The 20,153-nt window shown below is 35.4% G+C and overlaps 1 protein-coding gene across 6 annotated transcripts in view; it reads left to right on the top strand.

Annotated features, from left to right (window-relative positions):
• The first annotated feature begins 11,180 nt into the window (after positions 1–11,180).
• SOX5 (SRY (sex determining region Y)-box 5) overlaps positions 11,181–20,153 on the top strand; it is a 414,575-nt gene continuing 405,602 nt past the window's right edge. For 3 of the 6 annotated variants that reach the window (XM_014544247.1, XM_014544246.1, XM_005871812.2), the window contains exon 1: positions 12,772–12,930. In XM_014544247.1, the coding sequence (XP_014399733.1) occupies positions 12,893–12,930 (38 nt within the window). In that variant the 5' untranslated portion in view covers positions 12,772–12,892. Of the gene's footprint in view, positions 11,361–11,992; positions 12,100–12,771; positions 12,931–18,124; positions 18,253–20,153 lie in introns of those variants that run through there. The other 3 variants (XM_014544242.1, XM_014544245.1, XM_014544244.1) reach the window with 3 other exon arrangements.

Here is a 20,153-nt window from a genome sequence, read left to right as displayed (position 1 = left end):
GGAAGATATGTTCCCATAGTATACCTTAATTTGCTTCTGAAGATATTTAGAAATATTTTGGTGTGATGCTTTTCTAACTGTGCTTTGAAGAGAAGGATTTAGTGAAATGCTACTCTGTCTCCCCGCCCCCCAACTACCCTCCAAACCCCGCCACACAAAGCCACCCCTATTCTTTAGTTTAATATTTCTGTTCTCCTCATTTTGAGAGAGTGTTCCAAGGCTAAAATGTTTGAAGACAACTGCTTTAGATTTCTATTAACCAGTTGTAACTAGTTTATGAGCAGCCTGGTTTTATTTGCAGAATGTTTATTTAAATAATGTACACTTCAAATGCGAATACCATTCAATTCACTGAATACAATTTGTGGCCTTCCAACTTTTTGTACCTCATTCATTCTTGCATGTATGCATGGGAGACTCAGGATATAGTCAGTTGGAATCGTGTTGAACATATCTGTGAAAGCTTTCTAAAGTTATTAAGTTACCCAGTCTACTTCTCCTTGATACTGAATTTTGCTCTTATCTGGATATGTCAGAATCAAGGAACAAGGACAATTCCTTGAATTCTGTATCTGATTTTATAATTTCTTTAACTGTAGGTATGCAGGCAAAACTGCATGTACATGATTGAAAGGCATGGTTACATATATGTTTGACGGGAATTATAGAAAATTAGAAATTAGATAAATTTATTATTTTTGAACTAATAGAACACAAGTGATGTCTCATTGGTGTTTTTCTTAACTATTCTTGTGATCAGACAGCATTTCTATTTTCTATTTCCTCAGCCTGTTAATAGGATAGCTTCCTTCTTGTCTAATTGGCTTAAGAATTTATTTAAAAGTTTTAATTTAGGGAAGGTTATCTGCCCCTTTTTGTACTTAGATGCATTCATTAGCATGTCCTTTATGCAATAGTGTAGTTTCCTTGTAAAAGAATTTTCTTGCTTTCCTTAAACTAAAATAGAGAGGGCATCTTTAACATAGGTGTTGGTATTTATCATTCCCCTGCCATGCTTCCAGAATATCAGAATGATGAGGGGAAACCATTAGATTCTCTCCGTTTAATTTAACAGTTTTAATTGGACAGTATCATTATTACATTTTCTTTTAGTGAATTGTGGGTTGGTTTTTCAGTGAATCAAACTGTTCATGTTGCTTATGAGGTTCAGCCCTTGGCATAATGTCACTAATGATTTCTACAGGATCTTGAACTAAAGCAACAGGAAAATCTATCAACAAAGAGATATAAGTGGAATATTTTTAGATCAAAAATAAGATTGAAATGTTTGTCCTGGAAGAAATGGACAACAGTGGGCAATTGCATACTTGATCACTTTAAATGCAATCAAAATGGCAGTGACTGCCTAATTGCCAAAATGGCATCTGGACACATGGAAAAATGAAATGACAGTTGTATTTGACAGTGATTATTGCCATTATGAAATTAACGAAGAAGTCCATTATGTTATGAAAGCAGTGGCCAGTTCATTAATTTCTTTTTTTCTCAAAAACTTTAGATGTTGTAATTTTAAGGTTTTCACTGGTGTGTTTTTCCTAGAGTATGCCTTCAGGTGATACTTTTCTCTTTCTGATGCAGTTCCTAATATGGAAACCCAATGTTCTTTCTGGAGTCTTTGTTATGGAAGGGAATTAAATATTTGTGTGGGTGCATGTCTGTGGTGTGTGTGTGTGTGTGTGTGTGTGTGTGTGCGCGCACGTGCGCACGCATGCACACACGCACACCCAGAGCTGTGGGCGAAGGCTATAGAATTTATGGTTTCATTTGCCAGAGATGAACTCTGTTCTCCTGGTATTTTAAGAGCATCTCTCACCAGTGACTGTCTAATTGCTCAGATCAATGACTTTTAAATAGGCCTCTTTTTAAAAAAATATGTTATTTATCCTTTCTAAAAACTTTTAACCTATTTAGTTTAGTGCTTCACTCACCTTATAAAAGAGCCTGTCATACTTACAAATAAAATTTACTTTTTCTATGATATCTTTACATAATTTCATGGAATATTTTCATCTCTAAGTTGGAAAACTCTATTTATGTGTTCTGCCATTATGTCATATTCATTTGTAACATCACTTTTCCCACAAACTGTCCCAACTCACAAACTTCTGTTAATATCACTGCTGTTGTCCATGAAATTTAACACTTCACTACATGTTATTTCTTACACTTTAATACTTGTCCAGGGAAAGCTTTTTTGAGGAAAGTGGTATTTAAACCTAGATGTAAAGTTGATGTTGGGGGTGGGGAGCATGTCCTGATCTTGGGAAACAGATTGTGCTTGAAAAGCACTGAGGTAAATGATTGTACTAGGTTACCTGTTATATCTATTATATAATTATATAAACCTTTACATCTAGGTTTATATTATATATTAGTGGCCCGATACACGAAATTCATGCACGGGGAAGGGGGTGTCCCTCAGCCTGGCCTGCACCCTCTCCAATCTGAGACCCCTTGGGAGATGTCCTACTGCCGGTTTAGGCCCGATCCCACAGGGATCGCAATCTGGGACCACTGGCTCCTAACCGCTCACCTGCCTGCCTGCTTGATCACCCCTAACCACTCTGCCTGCAGGCCTACTTGCCCTCAACTGCCCCCCCCAGCCTTCTTGCCCCCAACTGCCCCTACCCTGCCAGCCTGCTCGCCCCCAACTGCCGCCCCGCAGCCAGCCTTATCACCCCTAACTGCCCTCCCCTCCTGGCCTGATCGCCCCTAACCACCTCTGCCTTGGCCCCGCCACCATGGCTTTGCCTGGAAGGACATCCAGAAGGTCTCCCAGTCTAATTAGCATATTACCCTTTTATTAGTATAGATAAACATATGTAATATACCAGTACACACAAAGTTAGGTTTCTGAGATCTCTGGATTTTTTTCTTCAGCTAGCTAGAGGATGCCAGGGGTATTATAGAACTTGAAATGGTTGGTCTGGAGGATACAATAATGAACAAGACATAACCATCTATCTTTATATAGCTTAGAGACAAGTAGCAGGAACTGATGTTCTTGGTATTATGAGACTCCCAAGAACGTTAACAGGTGAAGGACCATGATAGGATTCCAATAGGGTCTGATGCTTCAACAAACCTTAAAGGATAAGTAGAACTTAGCCTGACAAATTGGGATAAGGGGGTTTGGAAGATATTCCAGGAAGAATGTACATTTCACACAAAATCATTAAATGAAGACACAGCAGGCTGTTTGCCAACACTAGACCTGTCTAGGGGAGCAGGAGCATGAACTTCATGGCATGCTGGGAGAGATGAGGCTGGAGAAGGAGATCATGGCAGAGCATGAAAAGATTACATATCCCAAGAATATATTCACTGGGGTCTTTGAATTTCCATTAAAGAAACATTTATTCCAGAAATGAAAATTATGTTTTATAAAAATACCTTTAAATTGGGGATTACAATAAAAAATGCAAGTATGTTTTTTCTAACAGTGAAATATTTTTTAATAACAAAAAGTACACATTAATTATAGTTCTCTGAAAATATGTGTTGGGTCTGCTTATCTGGATTTGAGAAATATTGTGTATAGATGGTAGGCAACAATTGGAGAGATTTTAGTTTCATTTGATTTGTAATTAAATAATTTAATTTATGGATAGTTAACATTTTTTTGGGGGGGGGGGAAATGGACTCACATTCAAAATTGGCTCCATCTTTCTTCTCATTCAAGGACCCAGACTGATGGGATAAGATCTATTTGGGATAAGCTGTTTACATGGTGGATGGCAGAAACAGATAAGGTGGCTGAGCTAAATCTAACATTCATACAGAAAGCTCCATGTTCCATTGGCCAAAGCAAGTTACATGTCTAAGATAGAGTCAGTGAAATAGGAAGTAAACTCCATTGGCAGGGAAGTGTAGCAAGCGATATAACAAATTATTTATGAATAAATATTATAATTAAACATAAAATGTTAATCAGAGTTGTGATTTTTTGCCAAACTGATAGGTTTAAAAATGGTTACCACATTGTAGTTGTAAATTGCATTCTCATTAAAGGACGTTGAGCATCTTTCCTTTGTTTAAGAATCATGTCTAGTCCTAGCTGGTTCAGTGGTTAAAGTGTTAGCCCTCGGACTAAAGGGTCCAGGTTTGATTCCGATCAAGGGCATGTACTTCAGTTGCAGGCTCCATCCCTTCCCTGGTGGGTGCATATGCAGGAAGCAACCAATGTGTCTCTCACATCAATGTTTCTCACTCTCTGTCTTTCCTCCTCCCTTTCACTCTCTCTAAAAATCAATGGAAAAAATATCCTCAGTGAGGAGTAACAAAAAATTTGTTTTTAAATTTAAAATAATAAAATCCGTTTCTAAAAAAATGGATAATTTCTATTTTCTTTGAACAAGATATATTGTTTGCCTGTTTCACTATTGGTTTATCTTTTTCTCATTGATTTCAAAGAGCTCTTTACATATCATGGAGGCAAGATCTTTCCTTTGATATGGGTTGCATTTTTTTTCCCAACTTGTCTCATGTTTTCTGATTTGTTTACAGTACTTTTTGTCACTTATAAGTTTTTGGTGTTTATATAATTGGATTTATTAAGAGTAAATGGACCAATTATAAAGACTAAAGAAATCTGAAGTTTGGTCCACAAAACAGAAAGGAAATAGATATATATTTAAATATGTGCTTAGGATGCTGGCATATCTTACAAATGCTTATCATATTTTAGTCTATACTTTGACTTCAAGCAAGGTTTAAAAATAAATGTTTCTGATTTAGACCCATTATTTCTTTAGAGTTAATTAATATTCAGGTGTTTTTAAATACTAATGTACCATTTGATACAATCAATATTTGTAAATTAGTACCAATTAATCATTTCCCCATTTTATGAAAGTATGCACTAAAAATATAATCTTAATATATAGAGAGATGGTTTACAATACAAGTATAGATTAATGATTCTGTACGTATTTATTGAATGATTGAATGAATACATTCTTTTGGTAAAGTCTGCTTTTTTGAATTTTTTTTTATCCTGGGCATAGTCTGAATGAATTGATTTCTATGTCATGGCAGTAAGTAATTTTTTAACAATTACATGAAAAAAGTAGGTGCTATTTGGCAGTAGTTCTACAGAGTGTTCAAAAAATTCATTTTAAAAACTAGGTTTTCTTGAACACAATTTGGCTGTCAGGATTCTAACATTTCAATATTTTAGTTTGTCTTTCAGTTTCTCATTTGGTGTTTTGAAATTCTGGATAAAAGCAGAATTTGCATTTATTTCCCCCTTCACACCAATCACTGTCATCACACACATGTGAAATGTTCAATACAGTAATGAATTGCTTTTAATTCTCTCATTGAATTAGATAATGCTAATAAATGTAATTGTACTTAGAAAAAATGAAAATTGTCACTTAAAAATTACAGCACAAAATGTTTTCAGATTCATTCGGTTGTAAAATCAGTTCTTTTGAAAATATGGTCATTTATTTTGTGACCAATTCAGTTCTCCTGGACATTTTAATTGAATTGAATTTATCCAAATTACCTTTAATTAATAAAATTTGTATTTTTCTTATCACCTTATATTGATGTGTGAATTTAGTTAGGACATAACTTTAAAGGGCTAGAATAAACTAAAAGGACTGGTCTTAAAGCTGTTAAAAAAGTTACAAAACTGGTTTAAAAGTGAGAAGGGTAAGACGTTTTATTTTGCAAAATATAAATTGACTTATTAAAGAAGCGTTTATAGAATTGGAATTTGAGAGTCAAGAGGGACCTTACGACTCATCTTCCCTGAGACGTTAAAGACTTAAGCCAGACCACATCACCAGAGAAGGAGTAGAGGCTCTGTTAGAGCACATGCCTCCTAGATTTCATCTTAGCCATAATTCTCCCTGCACTATTCTAGATAGTACACCGAACATCGTTACGAGGTGACATTTTCATTTACTATGAATATCTGTTTGTCCTTTACTTAGTATGCTATCAAAGGAGAATATAGAGAAGAGACAAGTGTAATCAACTTCAAAATGAATCCATGTTCAAATGTTTTCATACTTTACTCAGTTTTAGTTCTTATTCTGCTATAATTAGTATCAAGAAATATATACAACATCAACAGTGGAAAAACTCCCCTGAAAGGTGTGTACTAAGATATTTTGCAGCAATCATCTAATAAGTAAGAATCTAACTTTTTTTTTAACAATATCATGGTGTTACTACTTCTCACGTTGCGGCTGTCTCTTTTAAAATGTCAGTGGAGTATGTTCCCTGGATTTCTTTCCAGGTTGAGAAATTAAATACAGGCAGTTTGGTAGCCAAGATCGCTTTCTAAAGATATTGTCCCATTTGAATGGCTTCTCTTCTCATGGGTTATGTGATTTTTTTTTTCTCACTAGGTGTCTTCTGCTTTTTTTACCACCAGAGTGGTTTGTGGTTTTTTTATCTTCATGAACTGACACCCATTAACATCACTACTTATCACAAGGAGAGATGATTGTGTAATGAATAAAAGCAATAAAAGTATGAGTTCAGTTGATCTTATCTTCCTAATAGCTACTCTGCCTGAAATGATTATTTCTGTAAGATAGAAATTCCATTGCAAAGTAGTAACATGAGCACTAGAAAATAGGTATTTTACCTCAGAATCCAAAAATTGTAATTATGATAAAAAGAGAATGTTTCGGAATTATTTTTTAAAAGAGAGCTAAAGTATACGATTTCTGCTAATTTTTGTGTTTATTGTCACCATTAATGGGGTAAGATTTTAATTTTTTAATGCTATGTAAAAATCATCTTTTATATCAAGCTATTTTTCAAGATGGGGCAATCAACCCAACTTTGTCCAAAGTTTGGATATTCACATAGCATTAAAGCATAATTATTAAGCACTTCCCTTGCACTTGATATTTAATTGCTATTAGAACTTTGGAGGGAAGAACTCATAACTTTGGTTTCCCCATCTCTGCACTTACTAGTTTTGGGACCTTGGACAAAACAATTAACTTCTTTTTATAAGCCTCAGTTTCCTCACTTATAGGTGGGGTAATACAACAACATCTCATATTGTTGTTTTGAATATTAAATGAGATCATTTTATTTTAAATGCATCACAGTGACTGGTAGAAAGCCCTGAAAAAATAAAGTCTATTATTTTTAAATTTCTTCAAATTATTCTGAAGGAAATAAAGGGTAAGTTAGCAAACAGTGGGAACTATTACTGGGAATGGCATCATCTCTTTGAGAAAAGTATGAAACAGGAGTTTCTAAGGTGAACCCATTCTTAATGTATTCTTAAAGAACAGTATTTGGTAAAAAATGTGATCTGGGGATAATTCATATTTATATTCTAACTAACTGACAATACCATAAGCAGGCTATTATATGCCAATTCTCTGGCATAAATGTGTTATAAAGAATTGAATTTTAGGTCTTTAAAAAAGAAGATAAGCTATTGAATTTCTTAGGTGATTTTCTGACACTTTCCAATTACAAGATTAAAAGTTTGAAAGGACACATAATAGGTCAATGATGAGCCCATTTTTTTAAAAAGAGGGCGGGTTCTTTTTCGTTTTTGTGACAAAGTAAAGAGAAAAACAACGTGAGGAGAAAAAAAACATTAGGTGAACATTTTCTTAATGCCTCTTGTGTCAGGCAGGTTAATTCAATACACTGTTGGTAGTGTCTGACACTGACTTGCTTTAAATTCATTGTGTTTGTAACACTAAAAGTTTTATTTCTCAAAAATAGCCTTTCAAATTCTTTAAAATGCAGAAACTAAAGCTTGATGGTAAGAGTGTATATTAAATATTAAAGTGTAATCTCTATTTATGACCACATATTTCAATTTCAGTTATTAAAATAAAAAATGTTTACCAATTCTCTTAAAATATAGAAACAAAAATACTTCTAAATGAGGAGAGATATATTAAAATGCTTGCTTGAAACAATTCCTGTAAGGGGTTAATGTTGGAAATAATCTGTTTATGATCTTAAATGTTTGGGATAGTCCCAGCAGCATTCAGTAGCTTATCTTATATTTTCTTCGTCTGTGTGAGCTCCTTCTTTTGCAGTGGAAACAACATGAGCTCAAAAACATACTTTTTCAGGTTCACTCTATTTTCCATAGTTCTACTGTAACAGTGTCAAAGAAGCTCATTAAATTAAAATTTGCTTTTTTTAATGTTGTTTTATTGTAGTTTTTACTCTGGTCTTCTCTGAAGATGTATTTATGTTAGTATATTTGTGTTTTTAGATCATTTTCAGATTTCCCACCAATTTAATTATTACTCAATTCAGTTCTCATCATCGCTTTTTCCTCATTTGCTTACTTATTTTGGTTTTAGCTTTTCTTAACGTATTTGCCTTAGAGGGCTTGGATATGAAACAATTAGTTTGAGTTTTGGTCAGATATATTTAATTTAGATTTGTTACAAATTTTTCTTGAATTCTTCTTTTGAAATCATAGTACTTAACATCTTGGTAGGCATTTAGTAGATGTTCAGTGAATACTAAAGTATATCTCAATCTACATATATTATGAAACCTTCTGGAGACCTACTTATAATAGTACTAGAGGCCCAATGCACAAAACTTGTGCAAGAGTAGGCCTTCCTTCCCCCGGCTGCCGGCACCGACTTCCCGCGGGTAACCAGGACCGGGGCTTCCCTTGCAGCCCAGGCTTCTTCTGGAAGGACATCTGGTCTTATTACGCTTTTATTATTATAGATAGCAAAATCATATTCATATGTTAATTCCTATACAGAAAATACCAGATACATAGTGGAGTGATTATGTTAAACTTTTCAGGTAATTGATAAAGAATATGTTTTTTTAACACATATTATATGGTAGTCATTGACATATATATTATTTAACCATTTTAATATTTACTGTAAAATAAAAAGTTTCATATATTAATTTACTATTTAATATTGGATTTATTAGATCAATTCAATCATTTAATGAAATTGCCAATGATAGGACTTTATGAGAACATTTTATAACTGCCTTCTCTTTTGCTGACATTCTAAATGTTGCCTAAATTTGAATTTGCAATATAGAATTCAAATGAAAGAAAACTTTTATGGCCTAGAGAGTTAAATTTAGAAATATTTATTCCATTCAACCATCAAATACAGTACTAACTTCATATGCCAATGAGATTATATCAAATTTAATTTCATTAGCAATTATTTGAAAGCCTTTTAGTTCACTTAAAAAGTGAGTACCATCTTGGGATTTTCATTCAGCTATAAATTCTAGAGTGTTATTTTATTGTGTATTATAGTGTCACAAGTGAAATAAGATCTGGCTTCAAGTAACAAATGGACCACTAACCATTTGTATGACTTTAAATTCCTTTTGCCCAAGTTTAAACACTGGGGAACTTAGGGATATACAGACCCCCTCTTCTCTATGCTGCACAAGATCCATGAGCTAATCTATGTGAACAAACTTCCTTATGAGCTTGGGAGTTCCATTAGTTCCAAATATCATTATTAAAATGATCGTTATTATATTTGGCAAATTTTCTGTCTAGTTCCTAGTCTATTTTAAATTGTTCAGTAGGGATGATTGTGCAAGAAATAATTTGTGTTTTTGAATAGCTCCAGTAATGTTTATAGAAATACACTGAAACCTGAAACTGACTTCCAAACCATTTAATATGTTCCTATGTATTCTGTGTGTTTATTTGGCACATGCATATCCACACATACATATATTGAGTGTCTCTGAAAACAAAACCAAAGACAAGGAAGATCCTGATATGAGCATCTTTCCGTTATGCTATAGGTGGCCTCAAACATTCACACTCTCTTTCTTACCTGCTCGGCTGACCTTCTGGATTAGAGTTTCAGAGAAACAACCAGAGGTATTAGCTGTAGCAAGACAGCAGCTGGGACCATACGGATCTCAGCATCCTGCCTTATGGCCATTATCTTTGTTTCTATCTTTATGCTGCCACTATGTCTCCTTCTTGTGCTCTCCCTGCATCCTCTCCTCACTGCTTCCTCCTTTTCCTGAATCCACCTCCCATTGCCCCTGTAACTCACCTCCCTCCTTCTTCATTTTTTCTCTATGTATATAAGAGGAAGCAACAGTCTCTAATTTGGAAATTTAAAAAACAAAACTATTTTTAAAGGGTACATAGTCGCTAGCCACGCAGCTACCATCCCCTAATTCTCATAAGCAATGTGAACAATATAAAATATTATTTCTGTATACTTTATCAATTAGAATGTTTCAGATTGTAGGTCTCATAAGGGCTAAAAACATATGTAAAGTACATGCAGCAATTTTCTCATTTTTCTATGTAGGAGTGAGTTGTGGCTATAATAAAAAATAATTTGAGGCTAATGACAAGAAAGAATAGTGAGTAATATCCGTCCCCCTTCCCCAACTGCTGAAAATGAAAATCATGTCAGCGTCAAGTCATTTTTGCCACATCCCTTGTTAACAGCTTTTTCAGGGTGGGTCATAATTCTGTGTTTTGTTAGTGTCTTAACTCCATAGTGACATGCTTAAGGCTGATTCCACATTGATTTTGTAGTATATACTAGTATATGTTTATTTTTAGGATACTCCATCATGTGAATGATGGATTGCATTAATAAGTTATTATCAACTTTGTCAAAAAATTATAAGCTTTGAATGAATAATAAATTGATTAATATGAGACGGTGAATCATTGATTGTGATATTTGAATATGTGTATGGTGTCACATTGTGTATGTCTAAGAAAGTAAACTTACTGTCTGCCTGTCGCCAGGGGAAAAAAAAAGTGGGACCTAATCAAACTGCTGTGGGGTCAACCCTTGTGGTTTTAAAGGCCCTTAATGTTGTCCAGCTGCAAAATAAAAGGAATTGGGAGGGGAAGTTGGAAGGAGTGGAGGGGGTTGGGGGGGAATGTGTGGAAAAGAACAGGGAGTCTGGCTTTTATTTTTTTTTTAAAGTGAGTTCAGTGCCAGCCTGGACATTGGCTGTGCAGACTATTGAGCCATTGTCTGCTCCATTTCCAGAATAGCCCCCAGTTAATCACTTCGGCTTTGAAGGGAATTTCCTCGTGGAATTCTCCACAGAAAATCTAATCAACTGACCTGCCCTCTCAACAATGGAAGGCTTTTTTTTCTCTCTTTCCCTTATTGGGGCGGGCTCTGTAATGTAGCCTTTTGTGCAGAACGAACCCTCCCAGTAGGAGTGGAGAGCGTGTGTGAGTGACTGAGTGTGTGTGTGTGTGTGTGTGTGTGTGAGTGTGTGTGTGTGTGTGTGTGTGAAGAATGCACACTATCTCGTGTTGGTGAGTGTGTGCTTACTCCCTGACCAGATGCTGCGGTGCGCGGGGCAGCCACCAGCTCTGCGTGCGTGTCTGTGTAAGTGTCTCTCTCTGTGTGTATGTGGTGTATGTGCCTCTGTCATTTCATGTCAAAGGTACATTACCTGATTACCTTCCTCGCCTGCCAGATTTTTATCTAGATAATTGGAACTGCTATGGAGGCTGTGCCTTGCCAGCCAGCCTAGGATCTGTAAAGCCATAGTTTGTCCACCTTGTTATCTGTGGCTGCCTGGGCAGAGGAAATTAAAGAGACCCACAGCCAGGGGAGCGCTTCCCACCCCTGACCTCCCAGCAGTCCCAGGCAGGACAGTTTGCTGGTCGCATCTTTTTGTTTTCTTTTTGTTTTTGTTGTTTGGTTTGCGCTTTTTGTTTCCTCGTGCGTGCGTGTGTGTGTGTGTGTGTGTGTGTGTGTGTGTGGTGTGTACGCGCCTGGGCAGAGGAAATTAAAGAGACCCACAGCCAGGGGAGCGCTTCCCACCCCTGACCTCCCAGCAGTCCCAGGCAGGACAGTTTGCTGGTCGCATCTTTTTGTTTTCTTTTTGTTTTTGTTGTTTGGTTTGCGCTTTTTGTTTCCTCGTGCGTGCGTGTGTGTGTGTGTGTGTGTGTATGTGTGTGTGGTGTGTACGCGGGCGTGTGATTTTGGCATGTGGATACCTATTCCCCTCCACATCGCACACCGCGTTTTATGGAGTTTGGAGCTGAGGAAACTTTGCTTGGGTTGCCAGGACGTTCGCACCACTTTGTGGAAAGCACGGGCGAACAGTGAGACGGACAGAGTGAGTGACAAGTTGTTTACAGGTTTCCTTGAAGGGGCCTCTGCTATATTTCAATCTGTCAAAGTTGCTTTTCTTCCCTCAGAACAATGCCTGATTGTTGTGTGCGAGTGTGTGTGTGTGTGTGTGTGTGTGTGTGTGTGTGTTTCCGTGTGCTCACAGAAAGAGCCTAGGAAGGGGTGAGAAGGAATAACAATTCTTTGTGTAAAAAAAAGGCTATTGCTATCATTTCTTTGCTTAATAAGTTAATAATGCAGTTTGATCGGGGTTCTGCTAGTGTGCAGATTTCTCTTTTAATCAGCAGCAAATGCATTTTAGAAAAAAACCATGCTGTGTGTGTGTGTGTGTGTGTGTGTGTGTGTGTGTGTGAAGGAGAGAGAGACAGACTTTTATTATTTGGAGGAGAGAGAGTATGGGAGATGTGTTAAAGGAGTTGACTCCTCACATTCGGTGATGTCTAGAAGAGAGAATTAAAAGGAAAGGACAGGCACCCTGAGGTTGTCTAGTGCCTTGCAGCCCTAAAGAGCATGCAGCCCCGTGGAAGGGGGAGCAGCCAGACCCCGCTGCTGGAAGTGCGCTACCCCTTTAAGAGACTGGTCAAGGAGTCCTAGGAGAGGGAGGGGGGATGAGGGGGAAGAGAGAGAGAGATTGAGAGAGAGAGAGAGAGAGAGAGAGAGAGAGAGAGAGAGGAGAAGAGAAAATCAATTGGTTTAGAAGGTTTGGACTCACTTGACAGGTTCAGTTGGAGACGATCATAGGTGGCTGCTGTGACAAAGGGAAATTGTGCTTTTCCAGCATGCTTACTGACCCTGATTTACCTCAGGAGTTTGAAAGGTGAGTACAGTTTTTACCCCCTAATATATTGAAGTACAACTCTCCCATTTTACAGTCGTCTCTGAATCAATTGGAAGATGCTGCCCCGTTTGTTAGAAAAGCTTTTAGCTCAGTGTTTCTGCAATCTTGTTAGCTGATTTTTGGTGGTGATTACCCGGACCAAATTGAACTGATTTGTAAAGTCTCTGAGATTTCAGTGTTTTTAGGTTGCGTCCTATAACAGGAAATTAAATGAGCATTAAGCATCTCCCTCTCTCTCTCCCTCACTGGCTTCTTTTCTCTTTCTCATTCACTCTTTTACTTTCTTCCTTCATTGATATTTTTCTTCCCTTCTACACCTTTTTAAGTGCTTTTGTGCAGAGTTGTTAACCATTTTCAACATCTCCGTCTGGCAATTCCTGGGGTGACAGAAGATTTTAGTGGTGGTTAAAACGGAGGCTGTAAGTTCCTATGTGATCCTTCGTAAAACTTTGGGAGCTGCTCAGTAAAGCACATGACCTTTTGTTGATATAAGAGAGCAGATTATTTTAAAGAATATTTAATATTGCAGCAATCCCTTAGATTATTTTTGAGATGTCAAAAAAAGGGAAATGGGATGATCACTTTCTAAGTTTTCGTGACCACTTTAAGCACTGCTGTCTTAAACTAAATTTTGATTTACAATATATCCCCTCTTGCTCTAAGGGGAATACATGTATTTGTAATTAAGTAGTTCCTATTTGGAGATATATGTGCAATATCCTTCTATTTGATGTTGATGTAAGTGAAGCAGGGCTTTGCAAGAATTTTAGCCTTCTTAGTGTTCCTATAAGTTCACATTGAAATTTTTTAAAATTTGAGTTCTTATCCCAGCATAAGTTCATTTTTAGAACTATAAATAGAATTTTGTTTGCCATTAAAAAGAATTCAAACTTTGTATTCTGTATGGTGAATTTTTAAAAAAATCTAAAAAAAGCCAGGATGCATAATACCCAGGCTTTTTTTTTTCAATTTCATGAAAGCTACCTTCTGTATAAACATTTGTTGTATCTGACTATGCAATGCAAGCTAGGTGCTAGACCAGCTGGTTAAAAATATGCTAAGTCAAGCTGTTCATCGCTCAAACAACTGAATTTGATATGAAAAGATGAAAAAAGAAAGGACAAAGATTAAGACATTCTAGAAGTGAAGCAATTGAAGAGAAGGATATTAAGAATAAAATAATGTTTGATGTGTCCAGAATTAGAGAAACCAATATCAGATCAGGGAAGAAAGTAAAATAGCCAACATATACACTTTAATACTGTCTTCTTTCTTTCATTGCTTCTTCATCATTTTTTTTAATTAAGGTGAATCCTCACTAGATAATATCAGTGAAAGGTTGAGTGTTCTTAATAGTTTGAATTCATCTTTTCAAGTTTTATACATTAACTCTTTCAAATAGCTTTTGTTTGCAAATATAGCCTATTTCATAAGTATATGTTGATGTTATTGATATTGGAATATAATATTGCTTAATGTAGCAGTTTGTTAATATACAATAGTAACTTTCCCAGCATGTGCTCAGGGTATCACTGAAATAACAGTATTCTTCAACTCTATACTTTTTGAAAATAAAACTCTGAGTCTGATTCGTAAGCATGTTAACAGACTGTTCTTATAAAAAGGTAGTTACATATTAACAGACTGTAGCCTATTTCTCTATATAGGCAAGCTTTCCTGCTGTGAACTTTATTTGTATTTTTTTCAGTTATCTCTTTTAAACTAAACTTTTACCTTTCCTATTCTGATGCTCAAGTCTCTTAACAATTTTTTTCCTCCTGATTAGAATTTCTTTTTGTTGTTGTTGTCACCTAGAGGCATGCTTTTCTAACTGGCTAATTAAATAAGCAAGTGATAATCAATAGAGTTGTTAGTATAGACAGCATGTTTGGCAATAGTAGTAGCTAAAATAATTTTGAAAACTGTCATATAATATAAAAATCTTAATAATTTCCCCTACAGTTATATGTGGTAACATATACAAAAATCTCAATAAATTCATTACTATTTATTTACATTGAATTTGTATGAGTGGGTGTATATATATTCATCTACATAGCATATATAACTTGCAGTGTCAATAGTGAATACATATATTCTCCAAAGGAGGTATATATTCTATAACTATACTATCACATATAGTCAGGTTTTCTTTGCATTTTTCAAATATTTGCAACTTGCATTGAATAAGTAGGGATTTTCTATCAAGTGCTAATTTTTATTCTATTTATTCACCTGCTATAGTGAGTTGTTCACTCAAACTTAGTCTGAAATCTGAAAAAAAAAGACTTCTAAATGTCTTTGTGAGATAGAGAACTTTGCTCTAGAGGATATAAACAAGTTGCTTAGGGGTCATGTATTTTGGAAGTTTTATGTGATCTTTTTATCTAATTTTATTTATAGAGCCATGCCCATCTTCTGTTATTCTCTGCAACCTGTTCACTAGTTGGAACTTTAAGGAATATTCAAAACTTAAAAATCAGAATCAAAATTTGGATTTATACATGTTATGTGTGTATTATCAGCCCTAGAAATGTATATGGTCAATACTGTCAGACTAATATGCAGTTGTTAAGAAATTCAAAACTAGTAGCAATTTCATTGACTGTTAAAAAAAATTTCCAGGAGGTAGAGCAAGTTAAAGAGTGATTCTAAAATGTAAAAAAGAATTATTTTTACTTGCAAGCGTCCTTGTCATAATTGATTATGACTAATGAAAAACACAATTCTCAGGTGGGAGGTGAATAGGCAAAGTATATCCTAAGGAATTGTTTGTAAGCAATTTTAGAGGGAACATAATTGGCAACATGATCTAAATGTTAGCAATAGCGTCATAAAAGAATGAAAGTCTGAACTCTCCTAAAATTTTTTAAAAGAAGACAGAGAAATTATATATTTCCCTAAAAATAAAACAATAAAAAATTGTGAGGTAAGAATTTTCCTTTCCTAGAAGGAAAATATTTAAATTTTGCCTTAAATATTAATATTAGTTTATTTCTGATGAATGAAAAAAATGAGTTTTTGATACTATCATCACAATTGTATTCCATTTCGTTCCTTTATAGTTATTCTATTTGATAATATAATAGTGTTATGACTAAACTACATGTCACTTTCCAACTGCTTTATGTTAGAGACTTCAGTAAAAAGCAAGGGTAAGATGAGAGATTAAGAAAACAGTTTCATAATAAATAGAGAAATTGGGATTGAACGTAGTAGGATGCAGCAAATTAAGTTCATAGTATCACCTACTTGATTGCTTCTCTCAAAACGGGTGCAGACAACGATTGCGTATTTTACTCAGTCAGAAGGTTTTACTCTTCTGTAATGAAAATCTAACTTATATACCTATCATATTTATTTGTGGTCATATTGACTAAAGAGACAATTTTTTTTCACAGTAAGAAACTTTTAAGTGTTTTTCTGAAGCCATATACATAAGGTATTATGAAAAACTAATTTGTTACACTACCATGAAACATTAGTATTAGCGGTCTACAAGGATCCCTCTAACATTAGCAGTACTTTAATTACCTAAAGTTTAGCCATAGTTATAAAATACTTATTACTCAGACAGATTTATGTGATTTAATTAGGGACTTAAAAAATAATTGTACTCATGTGATAAGACAGTCATGTTAGCAGGTAATCTCTAGCTGTGAATCGAAGGAAAGTTACCTGATCACATTCTATCACCTGAAGGAAATCGTAAACCTGTAACTTTGACATTATGTTTTCAGGATGTTCTGATATCTGCCTTTGTTCATTTTATTATTTTTTATTTACTATTACCTTGTAGAGTAAAGGTGGCTATCATTGATTATAGATTTTAATTACCTTCTCAGTAAGCCTGCAAGTTAACTGAGCTATAATAGTAGCTTGGAATGCAGCTTGCTTGAAGCAATGGGCAAACTGCACTTCTGTCACACTCACACTGGAGTACGGTCCTGAAGGCTTAGCAGAGACCTGACTGATTACCAAAACAAGTAAGGGTTAAATGTCAGGTGGCATTGTATGCTGCTCAGTGTTTAGCAGATTAACTGATAGAGAAATGTGTGAATGTTATGATTACTTCACATGTTTCTCAAATATAATAAGCATATGACAAAGTCTTTACCTGCTCTTAGGGAGCTTTTAACTATAATCTGTATATGCATCAGAACTGAGAGGCAAATTAAATGACCTATTCTAATACTTCAGCACATTACTTCTCCACAGAGCTGGAAGCTATTTCAAATGGATTACATTTATAACGCATTTAAAAAAACAAAAGTATGTTTATGGATAAAATCTGATCTTTATTATCTATTGTTTCCACTGTCAATTCTCCAGCCTCCTAATGAGTATATGCATAACGCAGATATGTATTCTGTAGGTTGAACACCTTCCTTTTTATAGATTATTTGACTAGGTATAATGATGGATTTTTGCTTTCTTCTATAATTTGTTATTCATTTATCATTTCAATGAGGTTAACTAATAAGATGGGAAATAAACTAATATGTTTCTCTTGTACTAACTAATTCACATATAGTTTATTATGTCAGTTCTCTGACCCAGATGATGGCAATCAGATAAAAAGATGTTCATAGATTTAACCACAGCATGAAATACTTTCCTTCTAATGGAAAAAATTTGTTGAACAAGAAATGGACTAAAACATAGCAAATTCTTTCTTGCCTCATTCATCCTGCCCTTTCCTGTTCATCAATTGATAGCATCATCATTTATATTAAACACAACATTTGAATGTTAACTGCATGTAGTGGTATTGCTAGCCTATAGTGTGACACAGACGAATGAGTGGCTTTGCTAGAGAAGAAAACATTTAAAGACTATACTGTGTTCCTTCAGGGAACAGTATTTATTTAGACACCCTTTAGGAGGATGCTACACATTCCTTCCTTTTAATCAAGACCTGCTCATGGTTCAGGAGAAGACCTCTTTCTGTCTCTTTTTATCTTATATGTTTTCTCCTGCAGTTGGATAGCCTGTCTCCTTTCCCTTTAGAATTAGCTGTTCCTCTCTTCACTTACTAGTTGAGAGTTTTATACGTCTCCTCTGCAGACACAGTGGTGTATGGTTCTGCTTGTCCAATAGGGGGGTGTTGCATTTCTACACATTCAGTATCCTTTTCCGTTGGAGCCTGAGTGAAACCTCAGCAGTCCTCCTGCCTTTGCCAGCCTGAGGAGTCAGAGACTCTAAGTTGTTCCCAGCTCTTGCGCCTTCATTGTAGAGCTGCATTCTGCTCAGTGGGCTGCTGAGGAGGACCAGACCGGAACAGGATTGAGAAGAATTCTGGTGAGAACCCTTTAGAGGGATATGGTATTTTAAAAGAATGTAGTAAACAAGCAGAATTGTGGCATAAACAAAGATAATTAGCATAAACAATGTCGTTTTAGGACAGGTGGTTTAAAAAAACAAACAAAACAAAAAACCCAAATATGAACCCAACTTGAATGCTGCCAGTTTAGAACCACTGAGCCTTCACCGGTACTTCATGAGAATTACCCAGGTTTGTTGACAAACTTGTTAACATGCCTTTTCTGTTTCTTCTGTATCATTCTTTTTTTTTCCGGTCATTATGCCCTTTTGTCACTCAGCTTGAAAGCAGTTAATCTATTACAAGGTAGTTTAAGGAGTTTTTTTATCCATAAAACATGACAGAAGGACAATTAAAAACAAAAGCTTGTAGATGTTCATAGACATTGGAAATCAGTGTCTAACTTTAAATCAATTCAAACCTGAACTTGGCTCATTGTATTTCAAATCTCTCTTTCTATTATTTAAGTAACATTTCAGGCACTTGGCTCTTTAGTTTTGTCTTGCCTTAGATCTGAGAGATTTTTTAGTTTTTGTTGTGGCTGAATCATCACTTGTGGTGTATGTTTATGTCGAAGTGTTGCCTATTTCATCTTCCTGCTTTTCTCTATAACTGATTGAAGGTGGTCCAGCAGGTATCAGTGTAGCTGGTGATCATGCAGCATAAGGATGCTAGTTATTGTGAACCACATTATCTAAAACTGCTATGCGGTTGTGACGAATTCTGAAGTGGAGACATTGAGGCTTATTACTAAATGATGTGTTTTTTTTCTTAATTCTTTATACTGAAATGTTTTGACTTAAATGAAATGTAGAGTGTGGTGTACAGAAATCTGTTTCTTTTTCTTGCATTAAGGACCAAAGTTCTTTATTGAAGTTAAGGTTTTTATCTCTTCATTTTCTCATGGAGAATGGGGACCAGGAATTCAAACTGGATATCTCTGGTGTTCTGTAGCCCTTCCCTTTGCTGAAATGAAAGCATTTGTGAATGAGTTTGGGTTTCTTGCAGTTATAAAGATGTGTGTAAACTAGTAAACCATGTCTCATTCATGTGCGATGGGGAATACTTGTACTTCAGGGACAAAAATAATTTGGCTACGAATTAGGGCTACCTGCCAGTGCCAACACATACTGTAGGTAAGAGGAAAACTATAAAGAAATGCTTCTGGAGCAAACCCGGTTGAAACTTTCATATGTAACAGTGTATCTATTTCTGCTTTTCACATCTTTGAGAGAATGTGGTGTGTTGTTTTTTTTTTAGAAAAGAAAATGTTAAAAACACAGAAGGTATGATCTCTCTTAAGATGTATTAGTAGCTTCATTTTTAATCTTTCTTGTTGTGGAGATGCACAGGGGTTCATTGTGTTCTGTGCATACGTGCCTGCTCTACCCATCCCAGTCATTCCTGTCATACTGAAACCTAATAATCAGATGCATGGAGAAAAGATGTCTTATGAAGACATGAAGTTCACTTTGTAGGGCCAGAAAAAAGTCACCCTCAAAACCATGTAAGATTTTTATATTGATAGTCTAAGAGAGTTAGATCAGTTGGGACACTGAGCAGCAATGTCATAAAGGATGTGTTCTCTCCTTTAGGGCTGCAGGAATATTATTGAGGACAGAAAGGGAAAGGTTAGTCTGCTTCGCATGTTGATTATTTTTAATTCTGTAGTAAAAGAAAATATAGGTCCAATTAGTATTTTCCTGGTATGTTTGAATTAAAATGTATTTTTAAAAAATGTAGTAAGTCATTTACTTTAGTACTGGTTTTGGTTCGGTTTTCTGTTTTTATGTTAATTAGGACGAAGATACCAAGGTGATAGGTTGTTTACGAAGTGCTTATGGAATTTTCACATATAATCTGTTGATTTTTTATTATA

Source organism: Myotis brandtii, unplaced genomic scaffold (assembly GCF_000412655.1).
Source record: "Myotis brandtii unplaced genomic scaffold, ASM41265v1 scaffold358, whole genome shotgun sequence".
Taxonomy (NCBI): domain Eukaryota; kingdom Metazoa; phylum Chordata; class Mammalia; order Chiroptera; family Vespertilionidae; genus Myotis; species Myotis brandtii.
Note: the sequence above shows the minus strand (reverse complement) of the source record. Positions and strands in the feature narration are given on the sequence as shown.